The sequence below is a fragment of the Pundamilia nyererei genome, unplaced genomic scaffold (genome assembly GCF_000239375.1).
Source record: "Pundamilia nyererei isolate P.nyererei 1_Seehausen unplaced genomic scaffold, PunNye1.0 scaffold00534, whole genome shotgun sequence".
Classification (NCBI taxonomy): Eukaryota; Metazoa; Chordata; class Actinopteri; order Cichliformes; family Cichlidae; genus Pundamilia; species Pundamilia nyererei.
In genome coordinates this window covers 94,903-122,478 of record NW_005187935.1, presented here as the reverse complement: position 1 = coordinate 122,478, position 27,576 = coordinate 94,903, and the positions used below count along the sequence as shown (strand labels likewise).

The window sequence follows — 27,576 nt, the reverse complement described above, 5'->3', positions numbered from 1 at the left end:
CCTGGTGAGTGTACACAGTGATGTACTTGGAAATAGCTCGACACTAAACTGATTTTCAATGTTATGTTTTTCAGGAGCAAGGGTGATATACAGAACTGCAGTAACTACAAAAGTCAGCAGAAGCAAGACGTGTGTGGGCAAGGGAGACACGTGGAAAGCTGAACATGCCACTGGAGGTGGCAGAATTGAAAATGCCAAGATTTTCACTGGGAATGACCAGAATTGACACAACTAAAAATCAAGAGTGACAACTCAGGTTGAGCAGTTTGGGGACAAAGTTAGAGATAGCGTAGACATTTCAACCTTGCAGAGAAGCAACAGTTGATAACAGACAAAGGATGTTGTTGATGTAGTGAAGGAGGACATGCAGAGGGTTGGAGTAACACGGGAGGATGCCAGGGACAGGGTGACATGGAGCCAGATGATCTGCTGTGGCAGCCATTAAAGGGAGCAGCCGAAAGAAGATGATGACAAGAAGATGACAAACTGGATCATATCTGTAACTTCCACATTCATTCGTCAGAATTATTTATTATTGCAACCATCTTACAATAAAAAGTTTATTATGAATAAATGCAGATAAAACTTTTTTTTATGAATAAAATTTTAATAGTGCATAACAGTGTATGTCTTCATTTATATGAAAATCAAACCCATAAAAATTTCTGAATAATAAATAATCTTAAAAATGTCATTTACAATGCATCTTCAATAAAAACTGAGAGAAATTTGGACATTTTAATGGGAACATCTGACAATATAAAGCAATCCAAAACATATTACAACACAAAACGGTCACAGTGTTTAACCTCGACGTGCCTCTGACAGTCTAATTTAAGTACACTTATTTTTGGACTGTTACAGTGGAATGCATAGTATTGCACAGGAGTTGTTATTATGTTCACCACCTGCTGTAGTGTATTATTGCGTAGTGTACATCATTCTTGTAATGCTGGATTGTGACCAGGAGAGGGAGGTAAAACTCAGCTTAACACCTCCCAGTAACAGACACCCATTGTGCAAGCTGCTGAGTGAAGCTGCTTGTGGATTGCAGCTGGTGAACCTCTGTCGCCATCAATCACTCTGTCAGTAACAGTTTCCACAACTCAGTTTAACCACATCTGTATCTCGTGCACTTTATTCACATATTCATGAGTCCAGGTATAGAATGAGCTCCTGAGGTGGATCTTCAACAAAATCAGACCTTAGACAGCAGAGAGGGAAACACAGCCCTCTTGCGCTGCCTGCCTAGAAGCAAGGATTGTAAATTCAAAAGTTAATAACGACTATGCTCGTCTGTTGCTGTGACAATAACATCCATCCAGATCCGCATGGACACTGCACTGGAAGCCACCAGAAAGAACAGACGGTCATATGTCTTCACACAGAACGTCAGACTGGGCCGTGGTGACTAAAAAGAAGGCACAGACAATGAAACCGTCATCAGCTGATGAAGAAGCAGCTTTTTTTTTGCTTAGTGGTAATGTTTTTTTTGTTTTGTTTGTTAAGATATACCAGTAATTTTGGACACACCTTCTAGTTTAATCGTTCTTTATTTTCATGACTATTTACATTGTAGATTCTCACTGAAGGCATCAAAACTATGAATGAACACGTGGAATTATGTAGCAAGCAAAAAAAAAATTATATATTCTCCAAAACAGCCCCCCTTTGCTTTGCACATGTTTGGCATTCTCTCGATGAGCTTCATAAGTCATCTGAAATGATTTTCCAACAGTCTTGAAGGAGTTCCCAGACATGCTGAGCACTTTGAGTCATTTTGCTTTCACTCTGTGGTACATCTCATTCTGAACCATCTCGATTGGCTTTATATCAGGTGACTGTGGAGACCAGGCCATGTGGCGCAGCACTCCATCACTCTCCTTCTTTGTCAAATAGTCTTTACACAGCCCAAAGGTGTTTTTGGGGTCATTGTTCTGATGAAAAATAAATGATGGTCCAACTAAACGCAGACTGGATGTGATGGCATGTCACTGCAGGACGCTGTGGTTGCCATGCCGTTTCAGTGTGCCTTCAATTTTGAATAAATTCCCAACAGTGCCACCAGCAAAACATACCCACACCATCACACCACCTCCTCCAAGCTTCATGGTGGGAACCATGCATGTAGAGAACATCCGTTCAGCTTTTCTGCGTTGCACAAAGACACAGCGGGTGGAACCAAAGATCTCAAATTTGGACTCATCAGACCAAAGCACAGATTTTCACTGGTCTAATGTCCATTCCTTGTGTTTCTTGGTCCAAACAAATATCTTGTGTTCATTGCTTTTCATTAACTTGCGATTTCTGAGGCTGGTGACTCAGATGAATTTATCCTCAGCAGCAGAGGTGACTCTTAGTCTTCCCATGTTCCTGTTGTTTCCCTTTACTTAGCTGATTGACAACTATTAGAATCATGGCAAGAACCAAATAGGGCTGTCAGCTGTGTACCAACCTAATTTCTGCACAACACAAGCCTATTAAGAAGGCAAGAAATTCCACAAATGAACCCTGACAAGGCACACCTGTGAACTGAAAACCATTCCAGGTGATCATGAAGCTCAATGAGAGAAGGTCAAGGGTTTTCAGCACTGTCAACAAAGCAAACAGTGGCTTCTATCAAGAATCTAAAATGCAAGGCATATTTAGAGTTATTTATCATTTTTTTTCTTTGCTAGATCTATCTATCTATCTATCTGTATAGATAGATACCATTAAATGAGAAGGTGTGTCCAAACTTTTCACTGGTAGTGTATATCCGAGTAAAACCGCTGCCCAGCAGAACAAATGTCTGGTAATAAGAGATTAATGTTACAATAATGTTTGTACTTTTTAACCATCTTTCTAATTTCTGTCTTGCAGCATTAACTTAGCCTCTATTTGTTGTATAAGTGCAGACTGATAATCACCTGTTTCACACAACTAAGAAAAGAACAGGATCTTCTGACCACAAACTATTTCCCTGAGGATTTTCTTTTCCTCATTTATTCCTACATGGTGAATAAGGTCACTGTAAGTAAGAGGGTTGACACTATTACTTTCTTAGAAGATGCCTGTGAGCACCAAATAAAAGTCTTACTAAGCAGTACTAATGTTACCAACAACCTACCTTTGATTTCTAGTCTATTCAAATATGATGGTACATGTATCAGGTCATATCATATAAACAAAACTATTTGGAAATATAAGGTAGCAAAACAAATTTTGTAACTGGTTTACATACTACAATAAACTCAAACGCACATGTGTGTACCTGTGATAGTCATCTTAATTCTACTTGAGTTGTTTTGTTTGTGTTAACTGTACGTTTCAGGAGAAAGAAAATATTTATTGGACTTCCTCTCTGCGCTATTGTAATATATTTAATAATCATTATAAATATTGGTCCTGAAAACATTCTGTAAAGAGATTCTAGAAATATTTTTTGAAAGTGTTTTGGTGGATTTATGACTGGATGACATGTCAAGAAATGACTTTAGAACCTCTACAAAATGAGTCCAGTGCAGTTTAAGCTACATTTACAAACTGTTGCCCTTCTGATCCAAGGTCTGTGCTCAGGAACACATGAAAAACTTCACAGATTTATTTAAAGTCCAGTTGTGTAAAATATGAGAACTCACAGAGGTGCCTGTTCGTAGATGGTCGTAGTAAACTTCCTCTATTGCTTGGAAATAAATGACTCCCTTTAGCTTCCTTTCATCACAGTCTGCAGCAAAGGCAAAAAAGGAATTTTAGAACATTAATATTGAATATTTAAGTCAATGTGAATTTAAAAAAAAAATTCCTTGTTCTTTCTTCAAAGCACAATAAAACGTAAGAAAAAAATTTAAAAAAATGTTTAGAATAAAAACTTTGATGTGATGTAATCTTATAATAAGTCTGACCACCTCCTAGCGTGACAGAGAAAGGTTCATTCAAACAAAGAGGCAAACACAGAGTCAGCGAGCACACCCCTCCAACCAGTCTAACCTGTATAGTAGGCTAGTCGTCTGTGGTCCATGTCAAACAGGAACCATCTCTTCTTCCAGGTTTTGACCCTCCCCCCTCGTTTGGTCAGGAAGCCCGCACAGCGTCGAGACGTCAGCCGCAGTTCCGTGCAGCCAGTCACTCCATGACCCAGAGACTCCACATGGGCCCTCAGGTCAAAGTTTGGAGAGAGGAAGAGGGGCAGGCTACGCTGCTGGAAGACAAATGGACTTTAAAGAAGCTTGAAAAAAACAAACAAAAAAAACAAACAAACAGTCAATTTACCATGATAAACTGACCAGTTCCTATTGGAGTTTATAGTGGTTACACTTGTTTTGGGTCCCCAAACCCCAAGGATGAGATGATAAAAATGTAAATGTCTTGGTTAAAGATGCTGGAAGTCAGTTAGTTATAAAATCATGAAAAATGAAACAGAATAACAACAAAACAGGTGACATAAGCGTCAAAGCTTGCATTGTCTTTTGGTACCGCCACAGAAACATTTTATCGCTTCTGCTTCTCCTTATCAGGGAAGGAGTCAGGGTACCCGGAGAGAACACACGCAAACACAGGGAGAACATGCAAACTGCACACAGAAAGGCTGCAGCCAGCTGGTGGATTCTAACCTCTTACTGTGAGGCAACAATTCTCAAAACTAATCTAACAATCCCGCGTTAGAGTTTCGTGGAAACTCCTTGTATTGTGGGTAATGTCAGCATCAGGTCTCGACAAGAACATCGAGAATACATGGATTAAAAGGACTACATATGCGTGTCTGTTGCATTAGGTTTAATCATTTTATAAGGAAAACAAAATATTTTTCACTAACTTGTAGTTTGAATTTCATTCATACCTCAGAGGCGTTTGGGGAAGAGATGACCCGTTGTTGCTCTTCAGGTTCTGGCTCTGGTCTTTGTGGGGTCTCTGGTTCTGGTGGTTCTGTTCTGGAAGAATTAAGCTCTCTTTGTCTTCTCTCCTCCAACAGCAACCGTTGCTGATCTTCCTGAGTTCACACGCACATCAAAACAAATTATTATCCAAACCATTTCCAAGGTAACACAGTAAGACGGAAGCGACACTGGTTTAACCCAGCTGGAGGTATGCATCCAAAAGCATAAAGGAGACTGAAATCAGAGTTACACTCTAAATCCTTCCATTCCTTTTTTGAAATTCTCTGAAACTCTCATATGCGTGCACATTTTTTTAGTTTCTCCAACTGCCAGTGCTACAAACATGCATTACAAAACTCCAAACATCTGCTGTCTACTTTCCTGGAGCTGAGTGGGTGTCAGTGATCAGACAAGCGTATCTAATTCAGTGTGTCGCTGATGATTAGAGGTGTCAGCGAGTGTTTCCCACAGCAGGTGACTCACCCGCTCTCTGAGCAGCCTCTCTCTCTCTGCTTTGGCTTCCCTCAGTTTCTTCTCAATCTCAATGAGATCCAAAAGGCATGGACTGTAAGAAAAAAGGAATAATATAATTGAGTACAAAAGCTTTATACAGTTAGTTTAAATGAAAAAAAAATTCTTTAGAAAATAATCCAATTAGCTGTATTTGTTTAACAAGTTATCAGTAGAATTAAATGGACATATGAAGCATAATCAGACTCAAGCTTATCATCAGCAAAGATTGAGCTAGTGTTGCGACAGGATGCGACAATGCAAAAGGCCAAATCATGACATGTGCTACATCATGAAGTATTCTTGAAACCCATCATGTAGTATGTCCAATACTATTCAATGAACAGACTTGTAACACCAGTGCAATGACCTCAACCGACACCTAACCTTATCTTCTCCTGCTGCGCAAGCCCCATGTTCATTTGCAAATGTTTTATCATTAACAGACAGCTCTACACCCGTTTACTTCCAGTAACACAACAAAGTACGCCTTCAACTGTTGCTGCTGTTGTATGCAAGTTCACAACGTGTGTTGCTAACGTCGTTTGTTAATAAGCCAAAAAACATAAAATAATCTGGTCATTTTGGCCCAATCTCAAATCCATCCTTTGACCATTATTCCAACTGGAAAAATTTATAATGCAATATAGTAAAACTGCTCAACCAATTACTGAATCTAATATGGATAGAAAACAAAACAACAGCTGTGGGAAAATAGTTAACAGCAAAATGTGGTTGCTCCCACTTTGATTTTACACCCAACGTGGTTTATATTGTGTGTTCGTGCAATTTTGGCCTGATTAAGAGGGTTTCTTGTTGCACTTTGCTGCCACAATGTGTTTGAAAGTATCCTAATTTATCAAAAATGGTTTTATCTGCTATAGTAAAGACATAACAAACAGAAACTGTGGTCATGGAGCAACCTGATGCCAAGTGGTTATAGTGCCTTGTGTGTCTGAAAATATACTTGATGACCACAAACCAGGACCCACTAATTAATAGTGTCAAATTATATATATACATATTTTTTGTATTAAAAATGTGAATTATGGCGCAAAAACCCTTCACATGCTACATTTCTCCACTCAGTGGGCCAAAAGAATAGCAATTAAAATCCATTCTGGTTGCATGTGAATATAATTACCTAGTACATGAACGTTGAAAAATGCATTAAAGAACCCATTTGCTTTTTTAAAAGTGAAGACACTGACCTGGCAGCACGAGAGCTTGTTGTACTATTACATGGAGTTAGGACTCCACCACCATTGCTGGCCCCAGGTCTGTGCCCATTGCCGTGCCCACTGCTGTGCCCATTGCTCAGTCTATGGGACAGGACAGGGGATGTGAAAGCCTCTGGGGCCTGGCTGTCAGGATGCATCCTTACCAGCACTGAAAGTGGAAGGAAATAAAAAGAGACATGTGAGAACAACATGCATTGGTCAGCATAAATAGCTTTTTATAAGATTCGGCATGAGAGAAATCCGTCATGTGGTATCAAAATGTTAACTCACTCATTTTATATTTTACATACAAGAAGAGTCAGATATGATTTTCAGGAAGAGACTTAGAGGATTAAGAAGAAGAGCAAACTCCTGACAAGACGTGACATGACCCTGAAGATCCGGCTACTATTTAATGACAGATAGATGGGCATGTGAAAAACAGATACTACTGGGGAGATTTAAGGCTTAAGTATATGGATGATTCTCAGGCTCATCTGGTCCGCACAGGCAAAACCAATGTAATAACGACCTGCCAACTCTACTGACACGCCTTTGATTTGACTAAAAGGGAGGGAACTGAGCAAACAGACCAGACAAAATGAGCACAAGGGTGCAGAGAGAACATGTTTATTGTTCTATATCACAAACATCTCAGCCTGAGCAATCAAGAGGACAAAGCGAGGTAGAAAAATTGGACTCACCTTGTGCTGACACCGGCCTGTCGTTTAGTCTGTTATTGCGATGCGAGCTTCGTCTCCTGGGCAGACTGACACCTTCTTTGCTTGGATCCTAAAAAATAAAAAGACAGTGTGCTTAAAGTACATTCAAAACACAGACACTGTCATCTCAGATCTTTCTGTTAGCTATCAGCACATGTTTTGGAAATCAGTAATTGAATTAAAGCACAAATGTCAATTATGACATTAGACCAAATGATGACATTAACTGTTGCAGAAACAAAAAACCAAACCTGTGTGACAAGCTGCATACCTGCGGAGGCTTGTGAACCGTCAGAGGAGAAAGAGACATCATGCAGGGAGCTGAGCTGGTGATGTCAGACCAGTCGGTGAGCGGCTTCTTGTCTTTGCGAACCTGTTTGAAAGCCAGGTTTAAATTCCAAACCTCAGTAAAGCATCTGTGATCAACACTGGCTACAGGGTACAAATACAATCTGTTCATTTTCACCAACTGTAACCGTAAAGCAAAACACATTCTCAACATACCACATCTGCCTGAGAATTAAAACTTCCAGGAGGGATTGTAATGAGTTAAAAAATTATCACAGCTCCACTATCTTCCCCTCTATCCCTCCCTCTCCCTGCTTGAGTCACAAACACATGAGCAATTCAGTCACTACATGCAGTCCACTGTTTAACCCTTGTCCGCCTCTTTCACTACTCAGCACAACAGCACATGCTGGCAGCAGAAGTGTGGCTGTTAAACATCTGCTGCACATACATCAGTGTTGTTTTCTAAGGGATTTGATAAATATTCAAAAATATCTCTTTTCCACACACAATACAATCCAACTGTTTTCACAAATAAATATACAAATACACAAACACCTCAGAGCACTAAAATTCCCAACACATCTGTGACAAGCAAACCACATCCTGCATGCAGTCATATTAAAGTCATACACACTTGGCCATGTTGTCTGACACTGCTTCTCCCTCTCTCCTCCTCTGTACTGCCACTCCCTTCTGCCCTCCCTTTTTCAGTCCCCTCTCTTATTTACAACAGCTGATGAACTTCACATTAATCCAGTTTCATGACGGACGCTATTTTAAAGACCCTCAGTCACACAAATCAACTCGAGTGCAGTCATTTTACTTACCAATCGCTGCAAGGATGTGAAACTTCTCCCAGCTTGCCTTCTCTCTCTCTCAGACATCCACACATTCACAACTGCAGCACCCTCCCTCACGTTGCTTACTCCTCCCTCTCTACCCCTTTCCCTCCCTCCTTTTAGTCTGAGTTAATCTCGCTCTCTCTTGCTCTCTCTCTTTCTCTCTCCCTTCCTCGCTCACTCTCGCTTCCTCCCTCTGCTTGTCTCATTTTCCCTTTTACTCATCCAGATCTTGTCTCCTGCTCTTTTTTTTTTTTTTTTTACTGGTGCAATCATAACTCCGATTAAATGGAAGCCACTGACTGACAATGAAAACACATAACACATGACAGCGTGGACTATACTCAGAGCTGGATAGATGTTTCACGAAACTGAACTGAAAAGAAAGAAACAGGTCATGGACACATGTTAGACTTTCGGAAATCTTTCACTACTCACAAGTGATTTAGAGATTTGGATCCAGCTTTAGTTTTGCTAGCAGTGCAACTCTTTTGATCTTTGTTAAGTTGTGCTCAGATTGAATAAAAACATATTTATGCACTTAAGGAACTGTAACCAGTAATAGAGGTTGGTTAATTTGTTTCAGGTTTTTAATACCTAACTTAATATATAGGTTTATGCTACTGCAACAGCAGCATTTATCTGGAGTCAATCTTCTCTGTACAATAATATTGACTCTCATGTAACTTTGTTTTTCTCTTTATTGCCTCACGGTGTTAATATGTTTTCTTTAATCTGTTAAATGCTCTACTTCAATCATTAACTAGCCACCAACTTTCTCTGCTGCTTGGTTCTAAGCAGTTAATCCACAGTTTGCCTAGGCTTTATTTAGTGCCTGCTGGGGCTTGAAATAAGGCTGATGAGAATGGTGCAAGTGAACCAAAAACTGCCTGAAAAGTGTAGGCTTTGTCTGTACGAGGTGGAAGCCCAACTGTTAAGGTGAATTTGTAGAAACTGTCAGGAGTAGATGTGGGTTTGAATTTCTACCCTTTAACAAGTCTGGGAGGTTTGGCAGTTGGCCCACCATCCATACAAGTCAAGTGAATGCCAATGTGGTAACCTATACAAATGTTATACAAATTCAGTAGTAGTAGTGGGACACCAGCTCAGGGCTTCCCCCCCCGAACAGGTTTTAAAGTTATTTTTAGACCTTTTCAGACAGATAATGCTTATTGGCTTTATGTAGACAAGTATGTTAGAATGAATAACCTGTTCATTTGCAGCAGTTGAAAGATATTAAAGCAATGAGGGGATCTGTAGGGTCATATGATAGCCCTCTGCAGGTTTGTCACTATGAACTGAAATCTGCAGACAGATTCTGTGCTGCTTAAAAAAACATTTAACTCATATCTGAACTCACTTCCCGGTTTACCTCGTTTACTATACTTTGTATAACAAACACTCATAAGATTCTTAATCAGAAAATTTCAGAAAATTAGAAAACTGTTGCTGGCCTGCTGGGTCTTGATTTCTGCTGAGATTGTGGGATGGTGGGATCAAAATTTGGTGTAAATAACATGAAAGCATGGATCCATCCTGCATTGTATCAGTGGCTCAGGCTGCTGGTACTGTAATAGTGTAAAATCTGCTGTAGCTGTATGATGATGCCATCTCTATATGGGGTGTTTCAAGCACGTTGTGGAATCTATGCCACCAAGAATTAGAGGCATGACGATGTCAAATGCAAAAAATTCAAATACAGCCAACGTCATTAGGAGGAGCTAGCTGCCTGCTGTGCCTTAACCAAATAATCAAATACTGCTTCCAGCATATGAAACATCAAGAACAGACAACACAAAAAAGAAATAAACAGATTGGTAAAACAGAAAAGTAACAGAACTAACAAATGTGGCCATCGCAATAGAAACTACACCAGTTAAATAAAGACCAAAAGTTAGTAAAACCCACAGTATGACAAATCCCACATACCATTTGGGTGTGTATGAGCTCCCTCTTCTCTTTCCTCAAAGCATTCATCTCTCTCTCTTTCTCCTTTTCCATGTCCCGCAGCTGTCTCTCTAACCGTTGGACTTGCTCCTGAAAATTCAGACAATCATTCCCATCAGTGCGGACTGGATATGGCTTCCTGTCCTCCGAGATAATATCACGTGCTGTAGCTGATTCATGTAGCTGGTCTGAGTTTACCTTATCTTTTCATTATGCTGTGATGTAATATTGAGTAAATATCCCCCGATGTGACAGTGCGTATGTCGCTGTGAGTAAATACAGGTCACTAAGCTGAGTCCATCTCTTCAGCCGAGACACAATGCAAATCAAATGGCCATTTTGCAAGTTAATGAGAGGCACAAGACTGACACAGGAGAGCAGGACTGGAGAAGCAACTTCAATGAATATATGGCTGATATAAAATCACCACTTTAGGGCAATAAGTGTGTCACAATAAGAGAGTGAGAGATGTCATGTGCATCGAGGCCACAGTGCAGCTGAGTCAACTAGCATCCCTCTCACACAATCCCAGCCTTCATCTCCGGGGCTGCGCTCCTCCTCCTACATTCTGAAGCTAATTGAGAAACAACTGAACATTATTTTCATCATCTATGTTTATGGAATTGTAAATGTTGGAAGGAAGAACAGCTTTTTGGAACAGCCAGCATTGAAATGTAAGTCAAGACTACTGGTGTACAAAGTAACAAACTATTAAGAATTTAAGTTTAGTTCTTTTAGCTATCCTAGCATGTCATGTTTGGTTGGTTCACTTTGAAATATCTCAGCAATTACTGACATGCAAAAAAAAAAATTTCCCAAGAGCATTAATCCCTCTTTGGTGATCCTCTGACTTAGAATGTCAGCGATGTTGTTTTTGTGTCATTCTGTGTAATTGGTGCGTTTCTTTCCTTTTATAAAAAAAAATATTGGACATAATCTGTGAGAGAGTGAGACTATTCAGAGTATAGAAGACTTCTAAATGAGGCATAAGATCGTTAATCACATTAACTCCACTCTGGCACACAGTTTGGCTAGTCAGGATGAGTTTTCAGTTAGTGTCATCATCAGGTTATATTACGAAACACATGCTGCCTGCTAAAATCAGCATGAGATCATTACTGGGGTCTGAACATTTAGCTCAGAATAAGCAGCACCCAACCATGATAGAAAAATGACCTGACAACACAGAAAATAAATTGCACTAGGAATTAAGGCAGGTGTGGGCAACTCCAGGCCTCGAGGGCCGGTGTCCCTGCAGGTTTTAGATGTGTCCTTGAACCAACACAGCTGATTTAAATGGCTAAATTAGCTCCTCGACATGTCCTGAAGTTCTTCAGAGGCCTGGTAACGAACTAATCATGTGATTCTAAAACCTGCAGGACACCGGCCCTCGAGGCCTGGAATTGCCCACCCCTGAATTAAGGTGAAGTCCACATACAGACTGCTGGTTTCCAAAGTTCAGTTACTGAATTAGAAATTAAAATAATAATAATGGATTGCATTTATATAGCGCTTTTCAAGGCACCCAAAGCGCTTTACAATTCCACTATTCATTCACTCTCACATTCACACACTGGTGGAGGCAGCTACAGTTGTAGCCACAGCTGCCCTGGGGTAGACTGACAGAAGCGAGGCTGCCATATCGCGCCATCGGCCTCTCTGGCCAACACCAGTAGGCGGTAGGTGAAGTGTCTTGCCCAAGAACACAACGACCAGGACAGAGAGCCCGGGGATCAAACAGGTGACCTTCCGGTTACAGATACGCTTCCCATCCCCCTGAGCCACGGTCACCCCAGTCCATAAATAAGAGTATGCACACCCAACGTGTCAGTTGAACAATTGAATTTAAATTCAAGTGCCAACATGTTACAGATCTTTTGAAACTGCCATGGGAATCCTGATCTGAAGAGTTTTGTTGGTTTAATGTTGCTCAAGGGCAGAATAGCTAATCTCTTAAAAAATACCCTCACAAATAAGCATGATTTCAAGCATTTTTAGTCGACAATATTATCTTTCAGTCAGGATTGTGCAACCCTTCTTTTTCCATATCTCCTCATCTTCTTTAATCTTTTCAGACTCTCCTAATCATCTCTCCTCTTTTGCTTCCATGTGTTTTGCTCTATAATTTTTCACTCATGGTGGCCTGATTAAGCTTCTTGTATAGCGCTGTGCGACATAATCAAGGTGACGTTTTGAGGTAAAGAGTACAAGCTTGTGCCGAAAGAAGAAGAACAAGCCTTAAATCCATAAAAACAAGCATGAACTGTAACTGCAAAGAGAGGTTATGTGTACAGCAGAACAACCCATCTAATGTGGTGATTAATGTGATTAATTTCACTTTTAAAGTGCAACAGCCCTGAAATGCTATCCGAGTCAGATTTATCACTTTGTTGTTTGATGCCAACAACTCTGTGATTATTGTTGGAGGAGCACAAATTTGTGGTTCTTCTGTTCACTTTCTGGTCGGTCTTCTCCTCATTTTAACTCTCAAAAAGAGGAAAACAGATTTCAGCAAAAGCTAGGAGCATGGTGCAACACATTTTAGAAAAAAAAACCCACAATCTTTATGTGTCTCTAAAAGAAGCATGGAGACTGTCCAGACTGTGATCAAAAAGAACTGGGTCCTGTTTCTATAGATCTTTTGGAAAACTGTTGTACTGGTATATATTCAAGTGTTAGCTGTTCCTATCATTTCATCCACCTATTGTATGCACAAATATGACATCACATGTCTGCACTGATGCGGAATTTATGTGAGAGTAAACACTGAAAAAAAAAAGCATGTGACCCTGATAACACTTCAAGGAGCAGCTGTGTAACTGTCTCAAAAACTATCTCAAAGACGCGCTGTTTACCTGTGCAACGTTGACCAAAAGCTTCTGGCATGAGATTTCCTTTTCAAGCTCTCCTTCACTCTCTCTCTCCTTGCATTTGCTCTCATCCTCTTCAACAATGCTGGTCTCTCGCTCCAGAAAATTAAACTCCCAATCCTCAAAGGCCCGAACTGATGCCTCCATCGCCTCCTTCTCCTGCAATGAAGACAAAAAAAAAAAAAATATTGTGTAAATAAAGGTGCTTTTTTATTGTGAACTGCTTGCTAAAATGTGTCTTGTTCTGGAGCCTAAGAGAAGGTTTATGAATGTAACATCCCCAAGAAATTTATGTGGGAAAATCAAAAGTGAATGGATGGAGGGGAGATAAAAAAACAATGCCTTTGGCACTCTAGTACAACAATAACTACTGAATGAATTGACTGGTTGATTGATGGAAACATTCCATCGTTCTGTTTTATGCAGTCCAGTCACTGGTTTTTCTACTTATATGCTTAAAACAATAACCCCCCCACACATCCAGATGTTAGCACTGTTAGCACCCTTATTTAATACACCAATCAAGATTATAATAATAAAAATAATAACATAAATAAGAGTGAACTCTTTACTGGATTTTTTTAGTGCAGATCCATGTATGAGTATGGTCACCTTTAAAGGTTGATTCATGCTCTTACAGAGATATTTTTAACTTTGTGCAGAACTTTTTAAAGTTTGGCAAGCCTCGTTCCATCGTCACTTTACATGACAAAAGAGTTTACTAGAGAGAAATCAATCGACAATGCTACACTTCCTTTGAGAAGTAGTTTAACACCTTTTATTACACAGCTAGTAATATCAAACTGACAATTGCTGGCACAATGCTGCTACTCACAAATGCAAAATTAGCTTATTTATAATCTCCAGGTTATTTGTATTTCTTTATTATCATGATCTCACAATACTTCTCAAACATCTTGTTGTGACTCAAACTTTTTAGTGTACAATCAAAAGACTTGAGTACATACTTATGTGGACAAAAAGTTAAGTGAACTTAAGAGCTTCATTATTCTCAAGGTTTGGCAACCGGAGGCACACTTCCAGTATAAGCACAAAATTCAATGCTTCACTGCCTATTGAAACACTCAACGGCCTCACTGGAATGCCTGCTCTCTTAGTGCTGTGCAACACGTACTTAGGTCCTGTTTGTGTGCATGTATGCAGCTTTTTTTCTGTGAAGCAACTTGTGAAGCAACTTGTGAAAAACCTGTTTTCTAGAAGCCCTTTCCAAATAAATCCGACAAGTTACCACAGAAAGGAACCAGCTACCGGACAACACTAAACCTGTCATTAAACAATGCGATTTAAACAAAAAAGGTTTCTCATCTTGTTCTGTTACATTCACAGGCAAAACACACATCCTGTGTTTTGTTTAGGTGTGGGTAAACATTAGCACTTCAGGTTGAACAGGTACTGAACAATCACTCACTGTATTCAAGACAATATTATGTGCAAGACTCAGCGCTGTCAACACACCTTGTATCTGAGACACTGTGATATATCAAAACAGCACACCAAGCATTAGCTGCAGTTATGTTTTATCTAGATAACTGCCATCGAGACACAACCATTGGGATGTTTTTGTGTCTCTCTATATTTAAAAAAAGGCAGGATTAGATGTTTAAAAACAGAAAACGGAAAAGACCCAGATGTGTTTTTGGGTGGTACTGGAAATCTTGAGCATACAGTTTTTAAAAATGATTTACAACCCACACCCTAAAGTAGGAAACAGACGTTTGATTACCACAACTTCAAGGAATCTTATCTGGCTAAAGCCCGCTGGTCAGTTTTGTGTTTGTGTTTAACATATTTTGAAGAATCATCATTGTAGATGAAATGACAATGATGCTGGCTCTGTTGGTTTTGCAGATGTTTTGATTGAAGAAAGAAAAAAAAAAAAAAAAAGAACACTGTGGATCACCCAAATGAGTAACTGTAACTGTCATCCTCCACCCATGCTGAAAATGTCCTACTCGCCTTCTGCAGCTGCAGCATTAGCTGTTCTCGCTGACTTTCTGGCTGACTTGGGATCAGTTTCTCTTTTTCTTTGCACCTACTCTTCAGCTCCTCCACCCTGCGTCGCTCCTCTTCCAGATTCTCTCGTTCCTGCATTTACAGAGAGTTAGAAAAGAGCGAGCAAAAAGCTGAAATGCAAAACAAAAACTCTGCCTGAAAAGAAACAAGAGCAACAGGTCTATTAACCTTTGTTTACAATGAGGGCTGGATATATTTATCTTGAAAACATGTCACATGTTTGACATCTAACGGTTAATGCATGGGAGCTGACTTATCACTGACACGATCTTGTGTTGACTTTAGCTGCACATTACTGAGCCTACATGCCAGTTTCTTCTGGGGGTGTAAGTCCTACACTAAGACACTCGAAGTGGAGGAGGGCTTGAAATATGAAGGTGTGGCATTGGAGGTTAGGGGTTAAAAAAAAAACCATAACGTCTGCCAAGTTTTAAGTATTTAAAAAGAAAAAAAATACTAAAACTGTATTAGATAATATCACATGTATCTTTTACCTTTTGTCTGTCTGTGTGTTTGTGCTTCTCTCTTTGCCCGGCCTCCTCCTGTAGATCCTTCAGCTTCTGCGTGTGTTTGTGCAGCCGGTCCTTCTCTGTCTGCAGCTCTCCTTGTAGCAAAGCAATCTCCAGCTGCAGCTAAGAGGGTAGAAGACGCGACTGAGGTGAATCATACTGACCTGACCTTATGCAAGTCAGAGTTAAGCATTCCTTTATCGTGACTGTAGTGGAGTTTGGAAACGGTGCTGCAATTTCACTGTGCATGCATCAGCAGAAACATCAAAACCACTTTTACAAGTTTCGCAATTGATCTGATAATTCCAAGTCAATTTTCTCAATCAGATAACTGGAATAACATGTTAACCCTATCAGCTCTTCAGCGACTTTATCCAGCAGTTTTTTTGCAAGGTGACATAACGTTTTTGTCCAGATCATGTGACATGCTCACCTCAATGTTTAGCTCTTCCTTCTGCTGTTCGATCTCTGTGATTCGCTGTTGGAGCACGGAGGGTGATGGCAGGACCCTCAGTGAACCCACCTCCAACTTTTTAATGAAGGTCTGACAGAAAGCAGGAAAAAGAATGAGCAGACAGAGTGACCACATGCAGGCTGTTAGGCTGGGAAGGGCTCAGACCAGCAATGATGATTCATTGTTTTAACCAGAATTAAAAGGTCTAACAAATGACTACATCACCACCATAGACAGCTTCCTCTCCCTCACCTTCTCGTTCTCTGCGCTGCTACTTTCTGTGTCAGACTCTGCCCCTGAGGAGGCGGGACTCTGACCTTCAGTCATTCTGGTGATCCACGGAGGCCGCAGACCCTGCTGCCACTGACTCCTGGAGTTTTCCATATTGTGTTGGGGCATTTCTATAGTCTGAAACAGAGGAGGGAGTAAATGAGAGCTGGAGAGTGTGGAGTTGGAGGGGTGTCTGGTTGACTTTAGTGAGTATTGTAGTAATCTAATATGCTGCATGGCTGAAGGTGTGTGAGGGATCAGGTGACAGTTTGCTGAGGGGATAGGATGGTTGAATAAAGCAGCATAAGCAGAGAAATCCCCTCCAGCTTCCAGAAAACAGTCTGTGAAAACACCTTGCTTTGAAGAGTGGAAGTGAAAGAGCGGAGTTAATATCCTATATGCGTGGTGGTTTGTGGTTGGGTTTCAGGGTCTCTCTCTTAGCGAAGGACTATCAGCGTGTGTAGACACAAGCGTGATAAACAACAGTATGTTCTGCTGTAGCTTCAATGGTCATCAATTACAATTTGAAAGGAGCAAGATCAGAAAAGGCTTTGAAGTACTGTTATATTGTACTTTATCTTCTCTGTCACATTCATGTGGATTTACTGAAGAAAATATTGTTACGTACAGAGCATATGATGTGCTACATCAAAGAGCTTAGGAACATGTCAGCCTACAATAGGCCTACAATATCCTAATCTCTTCATTATGTTTTGTGCTTTCACCCTCATCTTTGTGGTCTCTCTCTCTCTCTACACACACGCACAAACAAACCCTAGCAGAAACACCCATGTGTGCACAGGCCAAAACAAATTTGTGGGAAAATACTTTTGATTACTATTGTCCAACCTTTTCCCACCATCTTCTCTCGCCCTCTGTGCCCTCTTCCTTTCCCTCCATGCAGACCTTATTAGGTTGCAGGGAATGCACGCTGAGCAAAAGTAGAGATAAATTTAAGCCAAGATATGAGCGAGAGCTTCCAAACAACCACTGGCAAGCTGACATCCAGAGAGGGGGGGGGAAGAAGAGCACTGGGGAGAGATGAAAAGGCATGGACAGAGAGCAGCAGAGAACAGCAAGGGGGTGGCACATCTCATTTCTAGTGATATAATGGATGGAAAAAAAGCTGATGTGTCCTACGTGTGGCTATAGATTACAATAATGTTCATACAACAAACATGTTACGTCTTGACAGTGAAAGAGTAGAATTTGCACCTTTAAAATAAAGACTAGATCACTGTGACTCATCTACCTTTTTAAGAATGTAGAGTGGTCTGTGGAGGAAACACAAATAAATGTAAGCGTTATCTTTTGATGGGGTATGTATACAGGGTATTTCCCTAAAACAAGCTGAAACTGCACTTTCCGTTTCAGGAGTGATATTTTACCACTTCTGGTACCTAAAGGAGAAATGTGACTGAGGACTATTAATGGTCTGTGACGTGTGTTATTTTCCCCGTGCAGTCACAGTTTACAGTATGACACTGATATATAGGCTCCCACGAGACAGAAGCTATTAAAAAATAATAATAACATACATTTTACATGAAAACAGAAAAACAAACAAATAAAAACACCAAGAACCAGCAGCCCAATGAAAGGAGGTCCAGACAACTAAGCAAAGTAACAAAACTTTGACATAGATTGAAAGTTAATTAATATTAATATTTTTGTAATATTATGTGCATATGCTTGATTACACAAACATTTCTAATAAATTTTATGTAACAATATTGAATAATTAAACATTTTATTCACTAATGAAGTCATCTATTAAGATAGTTATCCTGTCCTGACAAATGCTGAATCACTATGTCCTGATAACCCCAGGACAAGGGTGGGCAAGAGTATTACAAACACCCAAAAAATCCACCGACATATCTTTTTTGGCTGACACTGGTCTGTAATCAAATCGGGCTAAAACAATTTAACACACTTAAGTTATTTTAAACATTTCCTTACATGGTACAGTATTAAATAACAGAAATATAATAATAATTTAAAAACATATTAGTTTTAGATTTTGTTCAAATTGTTGCTTTAAACATACGTATCAGCCTAGAATACCTACAAGCACCTATCACCATAATGAGTCTTGCACAACACCTCATTCAAGACCTGATTGATGAAATGTTCATGAATAAAAACATCTGTAAAAAAAAAAACAAAAAACCTGAACATTAGAGGCACCATAAAAGAAATATGTATCCTATATTAGACTGGACTACATAAATTATTTGGCCACTAAATAGGAGTAAACAGGAGTAAAAATGCAAGCAAAAAGAATTAAGACAGTATGCTTTGTATCATAGTTCGGGCAATTACAGTAACACACAAAGAGAGAAAGTTAATGTGTAAAAAGTTGGGTCCTCGCTCTCTGATCCTCTGATATCCAGTGAAAGCTGTCAATTTCAGGGAAAACAGGACAGGGAGAGCGTCACAGTGAGTTACATCATAATCCAAACAAACATTAGTGCAAGTGTTTGACCTCTAACTAAAGTCCAGCAAGATACCCTATCAATGCTAGAGCCAAGACATACAGGAGTAAAGTCCAGGCCTCCATATTAACACGGTGGTTTGTGTAAATAAAACAATCAAAAAGGCAAAAGAAACACTAATGAAACAAGATGGAGCGAGACAGTAAAAAAAAAAATAGGGGGAGCAAAGCTCTGCCTGAAAGGCAGATCAAAGAACAAAGCAGAGTTTTGTGCCCAAAATAATTGGACTTGATTACGGGGAGGGGAGCGCCTCTGGAGAATAAGATGCCAGAGAAAGAGAGAATGACCGGAGATGCAGTTCAGGATCAAGTGGGATCGTGTGTGTATGTGTGAATGTGTGTGTGCGTGCGTGTTATGCAAGGAATCCCCAGAGCAAAAGCAAAAACGTAACCCTCAGAAATCGGCCTGATCATATACGTTAACTTCTATCGGTGCAAAGTATCAGTCACAGATCATTTATAGCCAATATCTGACTCACCACAACACAAACAGTGTGAAGGGGTTATGCCTGTTCGACAACATATCAAGCAGACATGAGAAAAATGCTACTCGTGTCACTTTATCTCACACAGCATGTGTGTTCACTTCAGAAAAGTTTTATCTTGCTCTTTTACTGTGATGCTTCTCACTTCGTTTGATCCCAGCTTATCCAAACAGAAGTGAGTCAGTATGTGGGTTTGTGTCCCGATTCATGACTAACCAGCAAATTGGATTTTTTTCTGGAACATTTCATTTGCTGCCACTGCCTGTAATTTCAAGAACTTATAGCAGTTTTGGTATGTGTGTGCGCTCCTGTATGCTGGAAGCAGCTAACACAGCCTTGAGCTACAAGACTTAAGCGGAGATAAGGAGGTCACGGAAAACTGGTGAGCTCACACCTTTCCAATCCTGCACTCCTTCAATCCCAACCAATGCTGACTCACAGCACATTAGTTGAAGATATTTATCAGACTTTGCACAGCTCCCTCTGGAGCCACAAAAGCTTTTATACAACTTGTCCGTGTATGCAGAAGCACTCCCAGCGAGTTGTAGGAGACTTTGCTTGTAACAATCTGTGGAGTTTCTCATTAAGTCTGAAAGCCTGAGCCAAGGTAACCTGATGATGTCATAAGTGCTGTTTTAATCAAACTGTAAATGAGTCAAAGTTGATATTATATAATGTTGAAATCAATAATGCTCCACGTGACGTGTAAATTGAAGAATAAAATGTATGCCTCTGACCCACTGGTTTAACAAACAAAAGCTAACCTTATCTAAATTCAAATAATCTGTTCCTGAAACTGGAATATTTTTTCTTTTGCTTATTCTTCAATTCAGCCGAGACTGGAGGCCACCCAGGGTTCTGCTCAAGATTTCTTCCTGTAAAGGGATCCTCCCAACCCCACCACCAAAACAGGGACTGAAAAGATCGCCACACCTCCCCTTGGAAGTTACACGTTCACTACGTATACACACATGTGCTACTTTATTATTGGCTTAATCAGAGTCCCGACAAAAACTGAACCTTTAACAACTGTAATACCAACAGCTTAATAAAACAGGGAGAGCTATGTCTGTCAGTGCATGTGTCAGTGCAACAAAATGACTGGCTTGTATGTTTTCTGTTTCAGCTTTGGATCATATTTAGTAGCTTTGCTGGATTTCCCTCCATAATAATAATGTAAGATTTATCTGACATGTAAAGTGCCCTAAGTGACTATTATTATGAAGTGGAGCTTTATGGTTAAAACTGAATGTAACAATTGAAAAGAAACTGAATGACGCTATTCCTCCCTCTCCTCCTTATCGGGGTTCAGGTGTATAAGCAGCCACCTCCTTTAACTCATTCTAGGGTACACTGAGGCATTCCCAAGCATGCTGAGACACATAATTACCCCACCATATCTTGTGTGGAGAGATTATGTCTGTGTCTGTTCCAGGGCCTTCTGCCTGGAACAGACACATGCCCAAAACACCACATATAGGAGGTGTCCAGCAGGCATCCAAGTCAGATGTTTGAATTACCTCAACTAGCTCCTTTTGACATGGAGTAGTAGCAACTTTACCTTTCCTAATGATTAAGCTCCATCCGTTAATTGCCATCTTATCGTGTGGGAGGGGTTTGCGTACTTGCTTGATCCCAGGAGCTATGTTTTCTGGGGCAATTTGCCCCCCAGTAAGGTCTAAATTGGTCTTAGGTGTGCCCAGACTAAGAGGCATTCAGGGGGGGGGAAAAAAAACAACCTTAGGAAGAAGTAGTCAAGGTCAACTACTAATCGGCCTGCCATAGGGTTATCATTGCTCCACCCCAGAGCTTCATGGACTTGGTTCAAGGGTGGGTGCTCGCAGGGGAGTGGTTGTCAGGCCTTAGCCTATGGAGTCTGGCCAGGAACAGCACAAAAGCTGTGCATCCATCAACTGCAGGAGGAACACGGAGCGCAGAGGTAATAGGAGTTTGATTCCTTTTTGATGGTTCTAAGGAACTGAATACAGTACATAGTGTGGAGGAAAACCATTTGTTCATTTTGACTCTAAACTCAGAGCTGCCTGTGACAGGTTTACAATTCATTCCAATAACACTCCAAAATGACCTTGTCCTCATCCGGACCCCTCATTAGTAAGTGGCTAACGAAAAGTATGGGGATAACCACAGTGTGCACAAAACCATAAAGTCAACACTGACAACAGCAATATTCCACTAGCTGTTCAGGACAAAAGAGCTCTGACCATGGCATGCCCTGTGTGGGTGTGAATGCTGATTACAGCCTGTCACTGTGTGTTCAATGCAGGAGAGCTATAGGGAAAACGTCACATGAGCAGCATGTGAGCTAAAGTGCCTCGTATAGAGCAGGGTAGCTTACAATGCCAAATTAATCCACACGAGGAAGGCTTAGAGGTGAACTCACTCAGTTCATTCATAATAGTATAACAATGCAGGTCTGAGCGATAAAAGTGCATCAGCTTCAAACTAATTTTACAGACACAATTAAAAAAAACTGAGAAGCCAGATCCTTTTGAATGAGTAGGAGCTGACCGAGCTTATACAGTGACAGTTTGATTTTCAGCAGTTAATATTTGCCCAGGCAAACAACAACTGTAGGGAATTTATAGGATTTTATATACTAAACTGGGTATGATCAAAACACCTACCTGTGCAAGTTTTTAGAGCAGAACAATTAAAAAGAAGCAATACCTTTAAAACTTAAACTCAAAAACGTCATTAATTCTGTCCATTTAAAGGATCGGTAAGTTATAAAATCAGTTTGGCTTTCCAAAATATACATACACTGTGACTTTACACTGCATGGTAGCGTCTTGTACATTGGCATGACACAAATCAGAAGTGCATGTTCAATGGCCATCATAAAAGGCTTCTCCAGTTAGTTGCTGTCTCTCATCTTTTGAAGGAAAAACATCAAAACCAGCCATTAAGCCTTGCGACCTATTAGGACAAGTCACATATTCTTTTTATTAGTCACAATTACAGGCTGTGGCTTCGATCACACAGTCCAAATCACCAGACCTTATAGGGTTCTGCTCAATGGCAGGCCTGACATCATTACATCACTATCTTATTCATAGAAGGTTTCCAGAGAACAAAAATAAATTTCCTATTTTATTGTCAAAAATGTAAGCACAGAAGTCCCACTTTTTACCACTTACTCGCACTGGCCCTGCTACACTCTCTGGCTCGCAGCAAAGGAAAAAAACAACAACAAAAAAAACACTTAAAGTGATGGTCTCATTTTAGAAGAATGAATTTTGGTTGGAAAATCTTTTGTTTAGTGTTCCAGTGCTGGCTTCAGCCGGAGTGCAATAGGTACTGCTTTATATGTGTGCAATGCACATTTTAAATGTTTATGCACACTCATTAGCCTTCATGAAGCAGAGGAAAAAGTATTTGTGGACATTTGGGCCAAAAGCCTACTGAAATTTAACAGAGTGAATCCTGTGGATGACTGCAGCAATCTCTGGATCTGCTGCATATGGCTCCTGCTGGCTCAGCACAGAGGACCCGAAAGCTGTCATCGCCACACAAGTTTCTGAGCAGGAAGAGCAGGTGAAAGCAGTCCTGGCCGTCACCCAGCTGTTAAGTGTGGAGCGGTCTATCCTGCCTGACACCTGGGTTGGCAACGCATATAACAAAAGCAGTGATGCAACTAAAAACAACAACAACAACATAGACTTCTGCATCTGAATTATGTATTTCACTTATGAAAAATAGGCTGACTAGAGAAGAAAAAAAAACTGGGAAAAGCAACTGTTACTGGAAATCTCACTGCAGAACCACTGTTGTTTACACATTCCAGTGGAAAGTTTCTTGACCGGCTAATGTCAGGTTTAGATATTTTTTAGTGATGGCAATGGGAACTTGACAAGATGAAGCTTTTTTAAAATTAGTTTCAGTTGTCATTCGTACTTTCCAGATTGTGCGAGGCATCCTAGAGAATGAAAATGCAAGGCTCTTCTTCAGAACTTGGCTTCGAGATCAGAAAAAAACAAAGTAGAACAAACAGATAAGTGGTTTCTGTAGCCAAGTATGGGCTCAATTTTAAATGCTTTAATCCAGTGCCAACACTATGACAAAGTATTGTTGCGAGTACTTCAAATACTGTGTTTGAGGGATAAAAGATATCTAATATAAGCTCTCTAAACAATAAAGGAATCTATCTAATATGAGAAATAAACAGACAAGATTATGAACTTTCCATTTAGCTTTTTTAGCCAATATTGTTTTGTTTTCTGAACTTTCATATGGGTTTTTTCTGCTTGTAATGAGCCCTAACTGAGCAGAAACATGGTGAATTATTTTAAATCAGGATATTATTCAGGGGTCAACATTATTCTTCTCACTTAAAGATAGTTTCAACAAGTCAAGCTCTATTTACTGAAACACAACAGCTGAAATCAGGAGAAGGAGAGAGCACATTATAAAAAGTTGAAAAATATATTGATGCATCATCTTCAATGTAGTGCTGCAACCGTTAGTTGGGCAATCAGTTGGTTCTAAGCTTTGGTAATTTACAATAAGTAAACAAAAGGAAAGTAAAACTCATGTGTCCAACAAAATGTGGATTTTCCACTCTTCTCAGTTTTTAGAGTGTTCGTAAGACTAAAACTTTACTGCAGAAACTGATGAAATTATGATTGTCATGTTACATTTCTTTTAGTCAGACTTTAAAAAAAACAGATTTTGGATTTTGAAACCCACGTGTCATGATGGCAGGAATCCTCATTTTCAAAATCCTGATTTTGTGATCACTGTCACACAGTGTATTAGAAGACGTTACTAGTAACACCTGAGCTTTGTCGCAAGTTCACAGCTGCACTCAAACTAAAATACTGTATATCACAAACAGAAAGCTCGCTTTCTCTTAGCCACACAGCCATCTAACTGTTGCCTTAAATAAGACCCACACATTAGAAAGTCAAAGTATAAAGCAAATGCAGGCATTAAGGTATAATGTGAGAAAATCTCTCAAGGCCCTTGTGATTTATCTGCTACTGTGTTTCAGTTCCTGGCATCAAGGCAAGTTCAACTGTATTCACAGCAGTACTTTGGTCTGAGTAAACCTGTGGGAACTGTGATAGAATAGAATAGAATAGAATTCAACTTTATTGTCATTGCACATGCACAGGTACAGGGCAACGAAATGCAGTTTGCATCCATCCAGAAGTGCTTTAGTAATATAGATATATTACAATATATATTAGCAATAATATAGATATGTGAGTATATTACAGAAATGGGTCTATTATGGTATGTTATAATGTACACGGTATGAAGTGATGCAAGGAGTTATCCTTTAATGACTACCCGGGACACTGGGCTCAGACACAGATTTGTCAAATGTGCATTCAGACAAAACATGTGTGATTGAGACTGGGGAGTAAAAGCCAAAGGCAGAAGACTCCAGACAACAAATCCTCACAATCCCACCTCAGCCCGCTCTCCCACCCACTGTTTACTTTGAGTGCTGATGGAACGATAAAAGGGGAGGTATCCCCGGGTCGTTGTAAACAAAAAGGGGAAATTTATATAAACTCTGTGAAATTTATCTCAGAGGACATTGCTTTGGATATTTTTAAAGATAAGACGTGAGTCAAAGCGTGGGATGAAACATTACGAAACACTATCATTTTATTAACGCAGCCCAGGTTTCAAGCAAGAGGACAGTTTTGCTTTGAGGAAACTGTGTTAATTTCTCTTTTGTTCTGAGTGGAGAGATTATATACTCTAGAGATGGTCGCTGGTAAGTTGGTAACAGCACAGTAATGTCAAGATTGAGGTTTAAACACAGCCTGCCGATTAAGGCTCTCTGCCAAGAGCAAAAACTGTGTGCTGGAGAGGTCTGCTGACTTGCTGCTAAACAACAAAACCGATTCAAAAACAAAAATACGGCTCTTACCTGATAAACGTGGTCCAACTTCAGCAAGACATGCGGGTCCTCTGACGAGTCATAGCATAGTGACAAAGCCGGACTAAGTCAGAAGGGAAAACACGAGAGGGGGAAAAAAAACAGCGAAGAGTCACTTCAGTAAACTTTTTTTGAACGCTGTTTCACTTTCAGGTACTGTCAGCGTTACTTTGACCTCGCCAGCTGCTGTCTCTGTTAAACCGAGGCTCACTTTATCGCATTTTTTCTGGTGTTTAATCCTCACCTGGTTTGATTCAGTCCCTTCCCAGCAAAAAGAAAAATAATGACAGATGAGCGCGAGCGGTTTGTCGGCACCAACAGGTGAAAGCACGCGGAGGAGGGCGACGACAGAGAAGGCGGATGCCGACTAATTAAAGTGTTAAGGCTAGCGGTAGTCACAAACCAGTATGCATACCTTTTTTCTCGACAGACCTCACACCCGGTTTCTGCGCTGTGGAGACCTCAGGGAGAGTTTCGTTCAAGTCTGGCACTGAAATGGGATTTCTATTCCGGGAACTGACCGGGTTTTCTCATTGTGGAGTGATCTGGGCATGCTGCCATACTCTGCGAAGAGACTACTTAAATACATTTGATGACATGCTCCTGTGGGAATAATATAATAATATACTGATACAGAAGAGGCTGAAACAACTGCACAGGCTCCAATTTAGTTCTGAGAAGCATGGTCGGATTAACTCCCTAGGGGGGGTGGCTAATTTTGTGACAGATTTGTCCAAATTTGTCACAAAATTCATGAAACAGCCAGTTTAATCTAATAATTTGTGCTTCTGAACAAAAGTTGTCCAAACTTGACCCCCATAGTTTCATTTAACTGAACACAAGTTTAATATCTATTGACTGGTGTCCAGGTATACAGGGTGAAGAATTTCCCCTTTTGAAGAGATTTTTTACACCCTCTTAATAAAACTACATGGTTGGGTTTTGTACATTTAAAAACCTCGGTATGATCTTGTGATACTTGGTTAGGTTCAGAAAAGAGGTCGTGGTTTGGGTAAAAATGCAACAGTTGCAGTTTTTTCTTTTGAAAGGTTTATTTTCTTGGTTGCCAGGGTGACACTAGACCACTGCAGCAGGCAAGAAATTTCATACTTGAGTACATTAGTCTCAAAGTTGTGCTTAATGTAATGAAAAATAAAAGTGGCAGTTTATGTGCATGTACACGAATAAACAGATTGCTTTTCCATTATTGTTTTGAGACTTTCTTGAACCTGCACACAGATAATAGATACTTCATGGGGTATGATAGCTAAGTAATTTTGCTTCATTTGATACATATTTCCAACAAATTAATCAAATTATTTAAACCCAAATCATAAGGAGGGGTCTCTGGTCATCTCTACATTTTGGTAGCCTACCCTTGCAGGGTAGGAAAGGAAGGCTTCGTTTTGTTATAATATAGAACAAAGACATAAAACCTCCATAAAGTGTCATCAGAAGCATGTCAACAGACCACAGGGTTCTACATGATCTCGTAAAAGTTATTCTTTTATTAAAGTTGATTAAAAACAGGGGCCTTGGGATGCCAATATGTTCACCAGATTTTGGAGTGTGTGGAACACAGGAATCATAAAACACTAACACATAAACAGTTTAAAACTACATGTTCACACTTTAAATTCCTAAAAAGGTTCCTGAAAATAGTCATACATATACAAATGATGACCATCAAGACACAAAGGCTCAAAAACTTAAGCTTGTGCTACAAAAAATAACCCATTGACCTAAATCACTGTGCATATGCAAAAACATATGTAGTACTGTAAGAGCATATCTATGTCTGCTTTCTGGCAGATTTCTACTCATCCTTGTAGAGACTGAAATACCATGAAATATTCAATCTCTGACATGTTACTGTGATACAGTATGCTACTTGGTGAGCAGAAAATGCTAAAACTCTAGTTACTTATAGAACATAAAATAGCACACTGAACTCTGGACCTACACACCACAAATTTACTTCCGCATGTTAAATAGTGACTTTTCCCAGAGGCAAAATCCACTCCTTTCACTCTGAGGGCTTTATCACCCTGACTGGCCTCTTTACACATCTTCTTGTGAATGAGCCGATAGTGTAATAGATTCTTTCCAGTGACATGTGGCTGTGTGAGAGAGAATGGGCAGCAGGTTAATAGTGACA

At 40.0% G+C, this 27,576-nt stretch overlaps 1 protein-coding gene across 1 annotated transcript; it reads right to left on the bottom strand.

The window, feature by feature from the left end:
• Positions 1-701: 701 nt before the first annotated feature.
• On the bottom strand, positions 702-25,819 carry phldb3 (pleckstrin homology-like domain, family B, member 3). Its single transcript, XM_005754286.1, has 16 exons — positions 25,663-25,819; positions 25,410-25,482; positions 16,505-16,660; positions 16,232-16,342; positions 15,784-15,921; positions 15,233-15,361; positions 13,241-13,414; positions 10,368-10,475; positions 7,580-7,681; positions 7,291-7,378; positions 6,578-6,755; positions 5,340-5,421; positions 4,820-4,969; positions 3,970-4,180; positions 3,621-3,706; positions 702-1,411 (listed from the first exon to the last, which is right to left on the bottom strand). Exons 3-16 carry the CDS (start codon positions 16,649-16,651, stop codon positions 1,277-1,279), a joined length of 1,839 nt encoding a protein of 612 aa, XP_005754343.1. The 5' UTR covers positions 16,652-16,660; positions 25,410-25,482; positions 25,663-25,819; the 3' UTR covers positions 702-1,276.
• Positions 25,820-27,576: the final 1,757 nt, after the last annotated feature.

Coding starts and splice junctions, on each gene's coding strand:
- phldb3 (XM_005754286.1), bottom strand. CDS start 16,651: ATGCCCCAACACAATATGGAAAACTCCAGGAGTCAGTGGCAGCAGGGT. Junction 15,922..16,231: donor AGGAAGAGCTAAACATTGAG/GTGAGCATGTCA, acceptor CTACCCTCTTAG/CTGCAGCTGGAGATTGCTTT. Junction 3,707..3,969: donor ACGACTAGCCTACTATACAG/GTTAGACTGGTT, acceptor CCTTTGCTGCAG/ACTGTGATGAAAGGAAGCTA.